This window comes from Amblyomma americanum, chromosome 9 (assembly GCF_052857255.1).
Source record: "Amblyomma americanum isolate KBUSLIRL-KWMA chromosome 9, ASM5285725v1, whole genome shotgun sequence".
NCBI lineage: Eukaryota > Metazoa > Arthropoda > Arachnida > Ixodida > Ixodidae > Amblyomma > Amblyomma americanum.
Window position 1 is genome coordinate 124501298 of NC_135505.1, and position 16281 is coordinate 124517578.

The 16281-nt window shown below is 45.2% G+C and overlaps 1 protein-coding gene across 1 annotated transcript in view; it reads right to left on the reverse strand.

Moving 5' to 3' along the window:
• LOC144103651 (uncharacterized) overlaps nucleotides 1-16281 on the reverse strand; it is a 47179-nt gene that overhangs the window by 14629 nt on the left and 16269 nt on the right. The window contains exons 2-4 of the mRNA XM_077636314.1: nucleotides 14570-14715; nucleotides 14417-14499; nucleotides 13914-14003 (exon numbers count right to left, since the gene is read on the reverse strand). Of these exons, the coding sequence (XP_077492440.1) occupies nucleotides 13914-14003; nucleotides 14417-14499; nucleotides 14570-14715 (319 nt within the window). The remainder of the gene's footprint in view (nucleotides 1-13913; nucleotides 14004-14416; nucleotides 14500-14569; nucleotides 14716-16281) is intronic.

The window sequence follows — 16281 nt, forward strand, 5'->3', positions numbered from 1 at the left end:
AGTGATCGCTGAACCGGAGAAAGAGACGGGGTACCCGATTGCGACAGTAAATTTGGCCGATAAGGTAAGCAAAAAGTACTTCACTCACATCTGTCGCAATGTTGTTGTAAACTCGGAATGTCCATGTACCTGATGCTTGAGCGGACGCAGGCATTCTGTGTGGAAATTCAGCGTGACAAACTAGTACTGTGCCGGCTTACTGGGCGTCTGGCTTCCGCAGCCGCACGGCAGACGGAAAAAGTTATTCTCCAGCTCTCGCTGTTAAGATAGCATCAACAGAAGGCATGCAAGCACGGCCTCACATGATTGGGCTCGAGTACTTTGTGCCCACAGCAAAGACCTGACAAATTGAAGTTGGTGGTTTTGCAGTGTTTTTTAAAACGTATTCACTGCGATAGGTCTAACCTCAAGCAGCCTTTCTCTTGACTGGTGTGCTTTCGTTTGCTGCGCGAATGCAGTTGCACTAGCAATAGCTCAGCAACGCTGTTATTGTCGCGGCAATTTTTATATCGTGTATTTTTAGGTAGTAGGCATTAATTGCGGTTTCGCGCGCCGTAATTCTAACGTATATAGCTTCGGATTCCAATACAAAGCGTTTCTTTTAACTGCCTGCGACGCGAGTTTTGGGTGTGATAAAGAGCTGGTGTGTTGGCTGAGCATTGAATCATTACAAAATGACGAGGCCTAGAGGAGTGTTTTAGAGCGGCCCTTGGCATTTAGTTAATTTGATCCGTCTGTTCAAAGCAGCCGTGCAGGTGAAAATTTTATTTTGTATTGACGCAGTTGTGATGCATCGGGCCATGTTACACAACGCCATTTCAGCGTGTAGGTGCTGTTTAATACGTTTTAAATGTGATAGCATATTACCTCGGGTTTCTTGTCCGCACAAGATATCTAAGATCACCTGCACATCGTGATAGACGCAAATGTGATGTGAAATGCGCCGAACACTGATTTTATTGCATGCTTTAAAGGAACGCGTGGTCCTATCGCCATGCACATACACATGCACCACACGCAAGGCAGCTACACGGTATGCAGCTGCTTTTGAGGCACTTGTGAGCTACATGAAAGGACCGCTTGGAATCAGTTTTTTTTCCCCACTTTGCCGTGTTCTGCCGCATGGCTTTGCGCGAAGTCACATTGAGGCTTTTGTTTTCTTACATTCTGAATATTATTTTAATTACAAGACGCATGCAGTAATACGGTACCACTCAACTAAAAATTGCACCAAACTGCAATTTGAAAATAATTGTTCCTTTTATTCTATTCCCCCCTCCCACCCTAAAAAAGAGACTAACTCAGCTTTTCTTGCTGATCATCTACAGTTGCAGTGAAACCCTCTTTTTCTTCGTATTCAAGCTATTGAAATATTGTAACGCAATGGTCTCTGGTTAGAAAGACCATGTAACCGTGCGTACATTACCGAACTGAGACAAATGCAATGGAACCCGTAATAGTGCGTAATATTCCCTAAACACTGTTCAAGCGATTTGTGGGCAACGTTTCGAAAAGCAGCAGGAAGATCGCAATCCGCCTATTTCTTTAGCACTAGGGAACGAGCGCAATCAGCTGACCAAAATATCGTCGCTACTTCTGGGCTTACGCTAAATGTTGGAAGATGCAAAAATAAAAAAAAAATTGTCGCTGTATGATCGCCACTCTGGAGAATAGTTCAGAAGAATGAGCTGCTTCAGTAAAGTTCGCGTTTTATTTGAGCGCGCAACGTGGTGCGGGCTCATGAAAGCTATTCTTTCTGCCCTTTTAAGTTCGCTGAGCAGCATAGACAACAAGTTTTATTAATTAACTGGTCCATGTGCGCATCGGGCGTGGTTTCAGGCGTCCGAGGAATGCACGGAAGAGATAGGCGCGTTGTCTGCTAGCGCTGCTGCTTGGAGCCTCCAGAGAGGGCGCGCGTGCAGCGTCATGCTTGTAAACAAAGGTGGCGCTGCGATCGGCAGTGATCCGGGGTGTAGGTAAGGCAGCGTGCCTACACTGCACCAAGCGACGCTGCCTTGGAAACTAAATCGCGTGTGCGAATATTTCAAAGCGTGCACGCCTTTTGTGGTTACAAACATGTTTGTTGGTGCTCGGAAGAGTAGTTCTCCACTCTTTCAACCTGTTCGTGCGATGGAATTAGGCGGAGCGCTGTGTTGGATGCCTTCCCGCTCCTAGTTGGAGACAAGTAACGGCGAGGCTACGGCGGGCTAAAGCACGAGGTATGGGAAGAAACTGGTCATCCACAATTCTCCACTTCTGGACCAATACAGCATATCCGATTGCTAGTGCAAGATATAGACGACGCAATTATCAACGCGAAGTAACTTTTTCACATGACGAAATTTGTGATGTGCTTCCTACATTCGTCTAGCCGCTTCACTCTGCAGACCGTGGAAATTACTGAACACTTTAATTAAGTCCTGCTTTGTATGAAACAATGCGATGAGAGATCTGCACAAGCCCATTTATAGACGTTTTTCTCGAGCTCCAAACGAAATTTAAGCTCACTCTGCTCAGAATAAATAAATCATTTTGCTTCTTATTGAAAATTTACATTAATGTGCGCGCATTGTGCTCGATCATAGTGGCTTTTGGTGTGGTACTTGATGTGGTGTTTGGCGTGTTTGCGAAGTTCTTATCCACCTACAATGAGAAAATTCAAATAATCTTGGAACTAACACACTTTGACTTTGACGAGATCCTAGCGTCGTTGGACCGTTGTTGAAACGACGCAATTGTTGAAGGTTGCGAAAGTAAAAATAGAGCAAAAACTACCCGTAATGCATGCTACTACCCGAGTTTGGGGCTGCGTCAAACATCGCGCGCAAAGCGGCATGCTGCGCACTGAATGTGACTGGCAGGAGCATTTTTGTCTCTTTTTTTTGCGCGAAGTAAATCTCGGGACGTCGTTGGGGTGATTAGCATCTCAAAGTGGCCCCCTCCGTTGCACTTAGATCACAAGCACACGGAATATCGCGCATAAACCTATGCTGTGAGCACAATATTGTGAACTACTTGAAGGCGTTACTTGATTCTTGCACTGTTCGCCATGCGATCGAAGAGCAATGACGTGGATTCAGAGACTCGAGCTGACTGAGTAGATTTCAAATGAGAAATGCAATGCTAGCCGCGAAGCCAATCCGTCAGGGAACTTGTCGGCGCCTGCCCGTCGATTTCGCGCCTATATGGCTGAAATAAACTTGTGAGAACTTATTCCGCTTCCCTTCTTCTGCATTTTGGTTCAACTAATCGGACCACAATTTATCGACACGCCGTAAATTATGCCCAAACGCACGCAAACGCGGCGGACTCAATGCGGACGGTCCCGATTTTTTCCTACACAAAGAAACTCACTGCTGACACCAGCGCCGCCGCATTTACTTGACGTTATGGACTGATGCTTGTCTATAGGAACATTAGTGACACACGCACTAGTTTTCGTCTTTGCGCAGAGAGAGCGTCACGAGTCACAGCACACACGAACTTGGAGCTAACATGCTAGCGTATTCTCCTCCACATCAGTCGCGTAGACCACTGGTGAGTTTTTTTTTATCATGGTTTGGGAAATTAGCGCTTTGCACTATCAACGATCATTGCACGTTGCTATGGAAGTCATAAAAAAATCAGCAGAACCAAAAGCAGTGCAGGCATAAAACCCGTAAGCGAATTCCTTACTGTTCCGGGTCCCAGGGCCCAAGCGCCATCGCCCGTGCGCTTCGCTAAGTGAATGGAGAATAGAGAACCCAAAGTAGATGATATTCGTGTTAACGCTCGGAGAAGGCAGTTGTAAGCGATCGGTGGATACCCGCGGCTTTCTTGGCACCATCTGTCCTTTTGCTGCCGTCACGGAGCCTCTAAGGGGCGATTTCCTTGTTAACCCCTGTCGGTGTGTCGGCAAGAGGCCTGCAAGGCGAGCCAGGAGGGCGTTGACCAGCCAAGGCCGCGACAGGGCTAGAGGGGAGAAGGAAGCACGCTTTCCCGGAACTCCCCAGGTCCCTGTTTGGCGGTAACGATGCGGCTGCGCGCGGAGACACGGCAAGGTCGTACGGTTTGCTAATTGCCCTCCACGGAGTTGTTTCGCGCCAGAGGTGCCAGGAGCGGTAGCAGAAGTCACCCTGTCGAAGCCGCCACACGTCGATCGCCCCATCGTCCTAGCAAAGACCGTCTAGGTTGGACGGTCGGCAGAGTTTGAAGTGTCAGCACCGTCGGGCGAGACGGGTTCGGACGCTCGCGCTTGATTGGGAGCAATTAAGCCTAATGCACGGTCAGCGCGGACGCGGATAGCAGGCGCCGCGACGGATGAAACGCCCAAGGACTGCTTATGCCAACAGCTCTCGGGAAGTGGCTGGCGTAACGAAACGCAGCTGGACAAAATGGATGCCGCCGCACGTTCAAGGACATTTACGACATGGTTTAATAATTAAATAATTAATAATTGGTTTTTGGGGAAAGGAAATGGCGCAGTATCTGTCTCATATATCGTTGGACACCTGAACCGCGCCGTAGGGAAGGGATAAGGGAGGGAGTGAAAGAAGAAAGGAAGAAAGAGGCGCCCGTAGTGGAGGGCTCCGGAATAACTTCGACTACCTGGGGATCTTTAACGTGCACTGACATCGCACAGTACACGGGCGCCTTAGCGTTTTTCCTCCATAAAAACGCAGCAGGCCGTTTCTCGGATTTCGGGTGACGCCTGTCAACAGTCGTCACGAAGACGAGAAGTAAGGAGCAGGGTTCAACGCCCCCGATGGTTTCTCGCGGCTGTAGCGGCTCGGTTGAGATTGATAATTGGCCTAATGCTGGCAGGCGCCAGCGTGACGAATTTCCAGGAAGCCTGCGACACGGGAGAATGTTTTTGATGTAGTTTCGTTTGTTTCTCTTTTTACTTTGTAAGGGAGAGAGTTTGGGTAACACTAAGGAGGTATGGGACGTGGCACGTAATCTAGTGGGCCTATCATTTCGTGGGTCCATTCCCGAAATGCTGTTTTTCTTTAACAATTTTGATCTTCTTTTCGTATTGTGTATTTCAGGGAGAGGGATTAGAACCTTGCGGAACCTGGAAGACATTCCATGCAGTTCTTAACCCAGCCATGTGTTAGTTTGTTGTGATTGGGCGACGAAAAATGTGGGCCAGGCTCCTAGGTCTTTAAAACCGGGCGCCGGAGTCTCGAGAATTGTTCCGAGCAAGATTTACATCGCTTGCATTTTGGCCGATGCCAAGGAGGGATCATTTCCTCTTAGCCAGTTCCATTTTATTGTGCTCGCTGTTTATTTTTATTGTTAATGTATAAATTCCTGTGTAAAGCTTCAGTTTGTCTTCCCTCAAGTCAAGTGTTGCCTGATCTCGTCTGTTATACCGTCTAGGACAGTGCGGTACCTTTTGTGGAGCCCAAAAACGAGCGTTAACTGGCGCAGTCAGCGAGGATCCTTTAGTTATCGGGAGATAGCAAAGGTGAAAGAGGCATATCTACCAAGGCGAGATCAAAAAACTCAGTTTGTTAGAACGCACCGCCGACTGCACTGATGAATCTGTGTTCTGTAACAGAGATGCGGATATACCCGGATTACAATGCTGGGAAGTTCAGATACTCCAGCTTTGTCACTGATCTGACACGCGATAAGAGCACCTTCGTATCAAGGCTGGTTTCGATGACCAATATAATGCTGAGTCCAACAGTGATAAATTTCGCGGCCATCTGGCGACTATCCTCAAGGCGATGCCTACCGTCGAGGCGGCATTTCGTGCATGGTTGAATTTATGCCGCCGCGGCTGGAGCAACATTGTTGCCCTGAAGAAACTTCTGTACACCCTGGCTTTGTCGTGACTAGAGATTAACGAAGTTTAAAGAATTTCTACTATCAAACTCTATAATAGTAATGCGCAGTGAGCAGGAAGCCAATTGCGGCGCCATATACAAAGACAGAGAGGAGCACAGCTGTATGAGGCGTATGTTTTTTTTTTCGCCGTTGTATTGGTTTGGTGTTCGGGGTTCAACATCTAAGAGATGCATGTGGGCTAAGAGAGACGCTGTTATTGGTGGGCCTCGCATCACCTTGGACCCATATGCTTTTTAAACAAACGCTCACATCGCGCACCGGGCAGGAGCGTTTTCCATTTAGTCTCCATGGAAACGGGACCACTGCGGCCAGGATCCCCCCGCACTGCTCTGTCACATAGAAGATGAGAGGGGATGAATGAAGAGTAGGAAGACATGAAAGAATTCTGTGGCAAGTGTTACATAGGTTGAAGGAAAAATGACGAAAAAGGATAACGTGGAATAAAGGCGTGGCATGAGGTAAATGATTCAAAGAAGAGGAAGACTACGTGCAAGATATAAAAGCACATCTCAGACTTGCTAGGCATGCAGCATGGTTTCTTATTCTTGCAGGCTGCCTTTCAGTTCTAATCTCTCTCCAAAATTCGGGAAAATCTTTATTGAGTCGTTCGCTTAGGTTTTTTGTTCCGCACACAGTGCGTGAGATGCGCTTTTTCTGGGTACCTGAGCATTCGGGCGTCTATTTTAACGAGGTCGCTGATTTATTGGCAAGGTCAGCTCTCAGCGCTCCTGTAATCTATCCCGTCCCTCACCGCATTCTGTTAGAAACTTCACGTTTCTAGCGCTTCCAACATATTTCAGCCAACCTGAGTGATCCATTGCTCAGTACGGTGGATTTTAACCACTTAAAGTTCCCATGGAATATCCGGTGGTGTAAATCAAGGCTTTGTGAGGTGTCAATGACGCTTCTACGATGCAGAATCCCTCCTTTAATTTGTACTTATGCAGATGTGGGTTCGCTGCGACAAACCTTTGTGTATCATGTGGGCAAGTTGAAACTATAGATCATTTTCTCCTCTCTTGCCGGCGGTTCGCAGTTCAGAGAAAATAGTATTTGGAGGTCCCTCTTTCGAGGTTACGACTCCCTCTGTCTCTTCTAGTTCTTCTTTCGTTCGGTGTGAGCGCAAAGGGACTCCCGTTAAGCAGTGCCTGCGGTTACCTTCATGATTACATAAGTGCAGCTGATCGGTTACCTTGTTAGCTGTATACAAAATTTTGTCGCATGTCCAAAAATGCTCGATTCTATTCCTGGTAATTCATATCTCTTTAATTCATTAGACTTTTCCATTTTTTATCTTGATTCAGTCTTCTCACGCCTATTTTTCTCCGCGCAAATACCTTATTGGGATTATCTACTGAACCTTGGCCAATCACCCTGCGTGGGCATGTGCCATGCTTACTAAGGAGAAGAAGGAGAAGAAGAAGAAAAGCACATGATAGTACGTGACATAGGGGGCAGCAGGAGCAGCGACGAGCGTGGGAACACCGAAAGTGAAGCCCACAAGTTCTAGCCGGTACTAAGAGCATCGGGCCGCACCAGCCGGTCAGGAACAACTATGTTGCAAGTGTGCATCGCCGGCTGCTGTTCTGGCTTTTCTGTCTTGTTTGTGTCCTGTTTCTGTCCGATTGATGTGAGTTGTTTGCTGAAATAGCTGCTATACGCAGTCAACAGTACTATGTAACTGATTGAGCGATTTTCTCGAATCAAGACAGCAGGTGTGGAAAAATATCTGCACTTAAAGTTTTCACGTGTAGCAGCGTTTTCGTTGTGGCGTGTTTACCTTAGCGGTGATTTTAGTTTCATGAAGAGAAAATACAAAATACGCAGGCGTGTATATTTCAATGAAAACATCAGATTCTTAAGATGTGAAAAACAGTGACTGCGGCCTAAACATATCCATTATTTCTGTCTATAGCCTGTTAATGTACTACCTCGATGGAAAGAAATGCGAGCAACCCGGTGCCAACCCGCCCCGCTGTTGTAACTTATTTTCATCGCGCTTCTGCCTAGGTGGTACGAAGAAGACCTTAGAGTCGTCCTAGAATGTGTCATGGGCGAGTCTAGGGTTTTTTTGCTATCACCGAAATAAAAGCGCGGTGAAAAGAAATTGAAACAGCGGAACGTGTTGGCACCCGGTTGCTCGCATTTCTTTCCATCGAGGTAGTACTTTACCTTGAGCATTGAGAAATATGCTGCAACTCCCTTCACTGCTAATGAAGCCCCTATATTTTTCAATACATCTAATAAGAAAATGACTAAGTTCAGATAAAGAAACAAAGCGATGACATGAGAAATACAGTAATTTTTTTATATGCCTTTACTGTTTTCTTGGTTCTGCCGAAACATTGGAAGCCAGACTTCTTTTTGAAGGCAGTAATAATTTTCATCGAATAATATCTGGAAATCCCTGGCACCAATCTTTATAAAGTTCAAATTTATCACCAGGGCAGTTGTCTTCGTAGGCTTTCTTGCATTTCGGAGGGACAGGTTTGTCAATAGTGCTCGCTGTTCGCACAAGCTGGCAGCCTGAAAGTAATAGGAAGAGGCAAGTTATTTTTAGGCCTAAATTTTATACGTGATTTTGTCGCGGAGTTGTTTTTTTATGTATTTGGAAAATTTAGTATACAAGGTTGGTCTGGGCAAACAGGGAATCAGGCATATACTCTCTGCCTGACGAGGGCCCTGTCACCCATACAGTGGTTTTATCACTGTTTGCGAGCATTTATGTAGTCATTGTTTTAAAATATACATTGTGTGCTTAAATCTTGTCACATAGGTAAGGAAGAGCTCGGCAAGGAGAGAAAAATTATAGCACCAGACGAACACCGATGCTCACAAAGGGTAAGGACCTACAACATTTGGAATCATCCACCATGAGCGCAAACGTTCTCCATGAATAAAAAGCTTGCTTTCTCAGCCTCGTTGGTAACACCTTCACCGCGCTTACATCTGCTTGCCTACCTATGAAGAAGCAATGTGTCTTGGCCGTAAATACTAGCTATTAAACCAAACTCCATCTCGTGAGTGAAGTGGTGCATTTGTTTGAGCAGCCCACCACCTTAATTATCTTTTTATAATCTTGCGTGTTGTGCGATGCAATTTTTCCGCGCTAACTTCGGCGCCTCTGCTGCGACGACTGTGTACCAAAGGTAGGAGGGATGATTTCATTTTAATTTCGTGGCCCACAATGTCATCCTGGCCCTTCGCCTCCAAGAGAAATTTAGACATGACGTTGGACTTAATGAAGCGTCTCAAGATCTTTCTAGGGTTTAACGAGCTGCCAGTGGGAAACTATATGACAATTATTGGTACACCAATATGAAAGGTGCAAACAAGTAAGGCGTTAACATTTCTGTGAAGGCGATACATTCTTAGTGCGCGCGCGTGGAAAAGAACCAGAGACAGAAGGCTTTTAATTTCGTTGAGGCTGGCGAAGACAAGCACGCAAGAACCCTCTCCGTCCCAGTATTGGCGGAGGAGTTGATGTCAGGAACGAGCGAAAGTGCACATAAGTAAAACAGCTCGTTCAACTAAGATTGCTTTTGTGCATCGGGCTCGAAATGCGAATGAACATTAAAATATATTTTGTTTTTACTAAACCATCATTATCAGTGCCAGTTTGTGTGGCATCGCGATAAACCATCAGTATGTACAACCAACCCCAATTCCCTCCTTGCACTTCTAATGGGCGTCCTAAGACTTTGTCTACATCTGGCTGGCCGACTTCCTGCACTGTCACCAGCAAAATGTCTGCCTATTTTCTATTCCCCTCTCTATTGCACTTTTGCGCAGTCCATAATTTTTCATTGCTCTAATTCAAAATTTTCTTGATTGCACCCTAATTTTTGGTATTGGCTCTCGGGGAGTGTAGTGCATCTTTAAAGCTAAAGAAACAATTAGGATTTTTTCTACCGGAATCGTAACGGTAATTGAAAAAGTAAACAGCCTTCGAGAACCAGCTGGATAGCAAAAGAGGGTGGAAGCATGTCATTCTTCCACCTGTCGTTGCGTCCAGTTTAAAGAATTGGAGGCAGTTGCGGTTGCTAACAAAACTTTCGGCTTTCGCATTTTATTGGAATCGCCAAGACATTATCCAAATTTTTGTAGAGATGGTAGGTAAAAGATGGATAACAACTTAGCCAATGAGAATCAAAAGAACAAAGAAGAGCACTTCGTAGACATGTGAAAAGAAAACGTAAAAGGTAGCAGGAGTAACAGGTAATACCTGCTTCATGAAAACAAGTATATTGACGTTATAATTGCAGTTGCGCTGATCGAACGGCTTTCATGGCCACAATCCGAGATTATGAATCTAGTGCGGTGACATTTGCACTATGCAAGGCTACTGCAGCTTTGGCATTCTTTTTCGAGGCGAGTTTGTGGGTACTCAACTAGAAAAAGTGCGCGTGTTTTTACGATGTTGGGAAGCATGTAGTGAGCGTAACAAAGATTTAACCGTCAGCTTTGATCGAATCCAAAAAGTAGGCTTAGTACTGAAATCCAACAAATGCGTTTCTATGGACGTGATATGGCTGCACTTGCTCATCCAATTGCCAAGGGTGGTTTAAGGCTTGATACGCATTAATCTAGAGCCTTAATGTCTTAGAGATTAGGAGCACGTTTAAACTACTATCAACCACCAGTTTGTTCCTAAAATTTGTCGACACAGCATAGCCACAAACACGAGCATTAAAACGACATCAATCGAGTGGACTACAAAATGCGACTCTGGTTTCCATGACTGAAATTATTCTGGTGTCGGGATGGAAAAGAATCAGATTTACTCTCTTCCATCACCTACAACTGAATGCCCACTTTATGCAATAACAGGCTAGGACGGAAATGTTTTTAGCAATTGAGTTACGATAATTCATATAGCCGAAAAATTTTCCGAGCATCTGCACAGTATATCGAGATATTGACAGAGGCAGTACTGCCGATGAAGTGGATATCCAGTTCGAAATAAAGGCGGAAGGAGAACAGAAAATGCAATGGCAATGTTGAGAGACGAGCCGCCGGATAGAATCACTTGGCAGCGCAGCTGCTGGAGGATCCAAAATATTTTTTGCTAGAAAAAATTTCAGCCATGTAGACGCATTGGCTAAGGACCTCAGGCGCGGCGGAAGCTTCGAAAAACGCCAAAAGGCCTTGACGAAAAAAGAAGTCCCCCACGGTCTGGAAGACGTTGAAGTAACGAGCGTTAGCTGTTTGGTTTACTAGACGAAGAAAGCGAAGAAGAACGCACCGCTCGTCTCGAGAAACGGAATTTAATACCCTTTGAAACGGGGTGGATTGCCACCATGCTCGGCTACGCGTGCACGGCCGCCGCCTAGGGGAATGATCGCCGCCTAGCGACATCTATCAGAGAAATTACGATCCACGTGTACCCATTGTCGATTTGCACCCCGTCAAGATAATAATAATAATAATTGGTTTTTGAGGAAAGAAAATGGCGCAGTATCTGTCTCATATATCGTTGGACACCTGAACCGCGCCGTAAGGGAAGGGATAATGGAGGGAGTGAAAGAAGAAAGGAAGAAGAGGCGCCGTAGTGGAGGGCTCCGGATTAATTTCGACCACCTGGGGATCTTTAACGTGCACTGACATCGCCCAGCACACGGGCGCCTTAGCGTTTTTCCTCCATAAAAACGCAGCCGCCGCGGTCGGGTTCGAACCCGGGAACTCCGGATCAGTAGTCGAGCGCCCTAACCACTGAGCCACCGCGGCGGGTCAAGATACGTCCAAAACGGTATTTTTGTTTGGGGGCTCACGATTCGCTTGAGGGGTCAAGGTAGGACTGGAATTCGGCTTGCGGTGCTATATGGTAACGCTTCAATTAGTAATTGCATGTATACAATGCTTACGTATTATTTGATTGTTGTTTTATTTCTATACCACGACCCATAGGGTTTTGTTTTCCTACCAAATTCGGTATAGAACTGTCCCCGGATGGGTGCCTGTTGTTTTCGGAGTATATATAACGGAACGAATGCGTACATGTATAGCGGTCCCGTAACGGGACAGTTCTCCTACCCGTTTTAGGATATTGTTGGTGAAATCGGGAAGGAATGAGAGGGCGCAATCAATTTTAATGACCACCATCTTGGATTCGATAAACCGAAACTATGCCGTCATTTCGTCCCCTGACGTCATACTCACATAGTTCCACCTCTATCCACCATAGTGGACCGTGACGTCCTTATAAGCACGTGACAGGTGGTTGTTTCTACAAGCCTATTGTAGATGGCGCTACAAGTCTCAATGCGAGATGCACTGTTTTCTAGCTGCAGCCACAGATGGCGCTTTGATGTCAGGGTGGTAGGAGACCTCACGAAATCTCGAAACGTGATGAGTAGTTGCTGCCACAGATGGCGCTGTGACCAAGGATGGTAGCGGACCCCACAAAAATCTCGAAACGCGATGTGTAAGAGCTAACGCTATTAAAAGCTGATGCCACAAAATTTAAAAGTAACAGATCGATACGCTCATGCGCGATTACTTGTAACGTATATAACACAAAAATTAATGATAGCTTAAAGTAATCTCCAACTTGAATGAAGCAAAGAACAACGCGCCCTTTCAGAAAGTACACCCGGCATTACACCACTTTCATATAAGTTAGGTGCCAGAGGTATGCGCGAAACATAGCCAACCTCTATATAGACGTTACAAGAAAGACTTTAACTTTCAAAAATAGCATTTCTGAGGTAAAAATATGAGTTTTGTGGCATGGCATTGCCAGCAGCGGCGCAGACCAGAAAACCGGTGAATCATCGTAAGTATTAAGCTGGCTAACTAATCTTCAATTATTAACTTTTTAACCATTATAGTTAGGCATCTGGTTGCAAATAGAGTTCTGTAGCCGCTGGTTAGTATCCGCCATGCCAGTTTTCATAATTTAGAAAAGGCGATTATCTTTCCCGCTGTGGCTCGACAAAATTTGACTATTTCGACTGGTCGCGTGCACTGGAGGGGTTCCTTTGCTTGCATGCTTGCTAAAACGCATGTATCTTCACACGATACAGCCAGATCATCTCGAGCCAAAGCGGCGAGGGCAATCATATTTTGCAAATTCTTAAAACTGATGTCAGGACTACTAACGGCCGGCTACAGATATGTAGTTGCAACCTGGCGCCTAATTCTAATAGTTAAAAAGATAATTTTTGAATTAACCACCTTACTAGTTAACTTCAAAACACGATAGCCCAAACAAGGACTAGGATAAACAGATCAGAAATAACACCAGTAGTTAAAATGATTCCACCGTTTTCTGGTGTCCACCAAGCCTGGCAATGGAATGCCGCAAAAGCCACGTTTTTACCTCAAAAATCCTATTTTTGAAAATAATTTAAAGTCTTCTCTGTAACACCTAGTATAGGGTCATAGATTTTGAGAAAGAATTGAGTAATTTTCAATCATCAGTAGCCCAGCAGCCACGCAGGCAATGTGTAAGCAGGGTGTAGGAAAGGCATAATTGTGTCCTAAAACCTACATGGGCTTTATAGCGCCCACAGTCCTCAGCAGAGAAAAAGAACAAACCGCAACAGGGAGCGGTGTCAGCCAGCGAGACGCCGTCGACGATTACCCCGGGACTGACCTAAAAGAGGAGCTGACAAATTGGGCGGCGGTCAAGGGGCCAATGCAGGCTGCGCGGCCGGATCCCGTGGGACGCATGCGGGTGCCGGAAGAACCACTCGCCTGCGTATCTTTTCACTGCTGTTCGCAATTTGTTAAGTGGCGGAACTCCTAGAAATGAACTCCTAAAATTAAAGTAATAAAGTTGCTCGGGAATACCTGAGCCATATATGATTTGGTAATGAATATGCGTGGCAATCTAAGTCAAGGAAGCGATTGCAGGATGTATGTTGTGTTTCGTTGTCTGACGTACTGTACAATTTATCTCAGAAGCGTCCCGTTTCTGTTATTAAAAAAACTACAGTGTAATGGTACGTGCAAAATTTCAGGTGCTCACCAAGTATTTCATGCACCATTTTGAAGCGGCATTGTTTTCTAGAATTATCACGCGGCTTCACGCACGGAAGCAGGCTTAACAAAGGTTTTGGGAAAAAAGATCTTACCTGTTTCATTGTTCTCTAGCTGTTCCTTCAGAATGAAACAATCTTTCCTTATGTTCGTGTATATGAGCTCTCGCAGTACCTCTGGATAGCCTGAGTCATTAAAAAAAAAGAATAGAAAATAAGTAAAATTCTGGGTGAACTTTGTATTTTAAAATGTGCGTCTTCTTAGGACTCACCAACAAAATTTTGACATGTATCGAATCATTGTACAATCCGTGGTTCAGATGAAGTTTAACTAAAGCGCAACTGTCTTGCGGAACTGTCTGTTGTGCCATCGAAAGTAATGTTTCGGTTTAAAAGACAGATTTCAGATGCTTGTCTCAAATCTAAAATGGCCTTCGGGCACAAAAACATTTAAAGGGTGCCTTAAATGCCATTTCATGAATTTCGGAAATAAGCTGACACCATTCCGCTCGAGATGTCAGTGTTGCTTGCACTGATATCAACCTCTTTGCTATTCTTTTATCTTAAAGCTAGCGAATGGATGCAATATGTATCTTTACCGGGTCCAAACTTGTATCGGGCTGCGTTGTCTTCTCTGTGACCACTTGTCGCTTCAGTGGTCATGTTGGTATTGTAGAGATACCTTGGGTAAGAAGCAAATTAGTCGAGCACAACTTTTATGTACCAATGAAAAAGATTTGTTCAGTACTTACATATGTTCCCAGCCTTTTGGATGGACACGCAACGTGTATACAAAATGTTTACCGGAGCCGCTTTTTTTTGTTGCTGAGTGGCAACGGTTTTCTGTTCTGTTGTAGTTTCTCCACTTGATGTAAAGCCTTTCATTAATATCAGTCAACTGAGAAAATGACAACAATATATTACATTACAATAAAATGTTGCACATGCCTTTATGAGGCAGTGTCAATTTTCTTTTAGTAGCAACAAATATAACACAAAACGCAATGTAGTTAATCGGAAAATTTTTAGGGACACTTCACATCAGATAGATTGGTCATAAGGCCTCATTGGCACTTCTGTTTTCCCATTAGATAGCCCAGGTCAAGGAATACAAAATTACAGGAGTCGGCGCTTGGCTTGTACCTTGGATACGTTGCCTAATAAATAATACGAGATTGTCTGTGTATGACCTATACACGGTTATTACTGGCACTAAGCTGAAAGAAAGTTCAAGCATCAGTATCCGTTCAGGTTTGTGAAATTCCAGCTCGTCTAGAGAACGCGGCGCTGTACACTACTTATGAACATGCTTTTTTAAGGGGTTAGCGTTATCTTCTCACAGATGAGCGAAATTATAATCTCCATGGCCTTCCGGGTACTTATGAAAAATGAAGCATTCCTTGATCAGCTCGTGTTCGTGTGTCATCATCATCATCATTGTCACTCTGGCTAGCCCACTGCAGTGCAAAGGCCTCCCCCATGTCTCCAATTAACCCTGTCCTTTGCTAGCTGCTCCCATTGTATCCCCGCAAACTTCTTAATCTCTTCCACCCACCTGAGCCGCCACGGTGGCTCAGTGGTTATGGCTTTGGGCTGCTGTTTCGAAAGACACGGGTGCGATCCCGACCGCGGCGGTCGAATTTCGATGGAGACAAATTTCTAAACGCCCGAGTACTAAACGCTCGTGTATTCCCGGAGCCCGCCACAACGGTGTCCCTCATAGCCTGAGTCACTTCTGGACGTTAAACCCCCATATGACATAAACAAATCATCCGGAAACCTAACTTTCTGGCGCCCCCTGCTACGCTTGCCTTCTCTTGGAATCCACTCCGTTACCCTTAAGGACCAACGGGTTATCTTGCCTTCGCATTACATGCCTTACGCAAGCCCGTTTCTTCCTTCTGGTTTCGACCCGAATGTGATTAACCCGCGTTTGTTCCCTCAGCCATTCTGTCTGCTTACGGTCACTTAACGGTACACTATAAGTTTTCTTTCCATAGCTACCTGCGTTATCCTTAACCTAAGCTGAACCCTCCTCGTTAGCCACCGCGTTTCTACCCCATAGGTGAGTACCTGTAGATACAATCAATCAATCAATCAATCAATCAATCAATCAATCAATCAATCAATCAATCAATCAATCAATCAATCAATCAATCAATCAATCAATCAATCAATCAATCAATCAATCAATCAATCAATCAATCAATCAATCAATTATTTTTCCAGAAAGGAAGCTGGATGGTGCCCATGTTTAAGAGCTGCTCAAGTAGATTGACTGAGGCCCAAGCGACGACTACTAGACACTGGCAGTCAAATAGAGAAGCGTTGCATACTTCTCTCTTGAGGGATATTGGTAAATTGCCACCCATCACCTGAGACATCCTGCCATTTGCGCTCCACCCCATTCTTATTCTTCTAGTTATTTCCCTCTCATGATCTGGATAAGCCGTCAATACCTGCC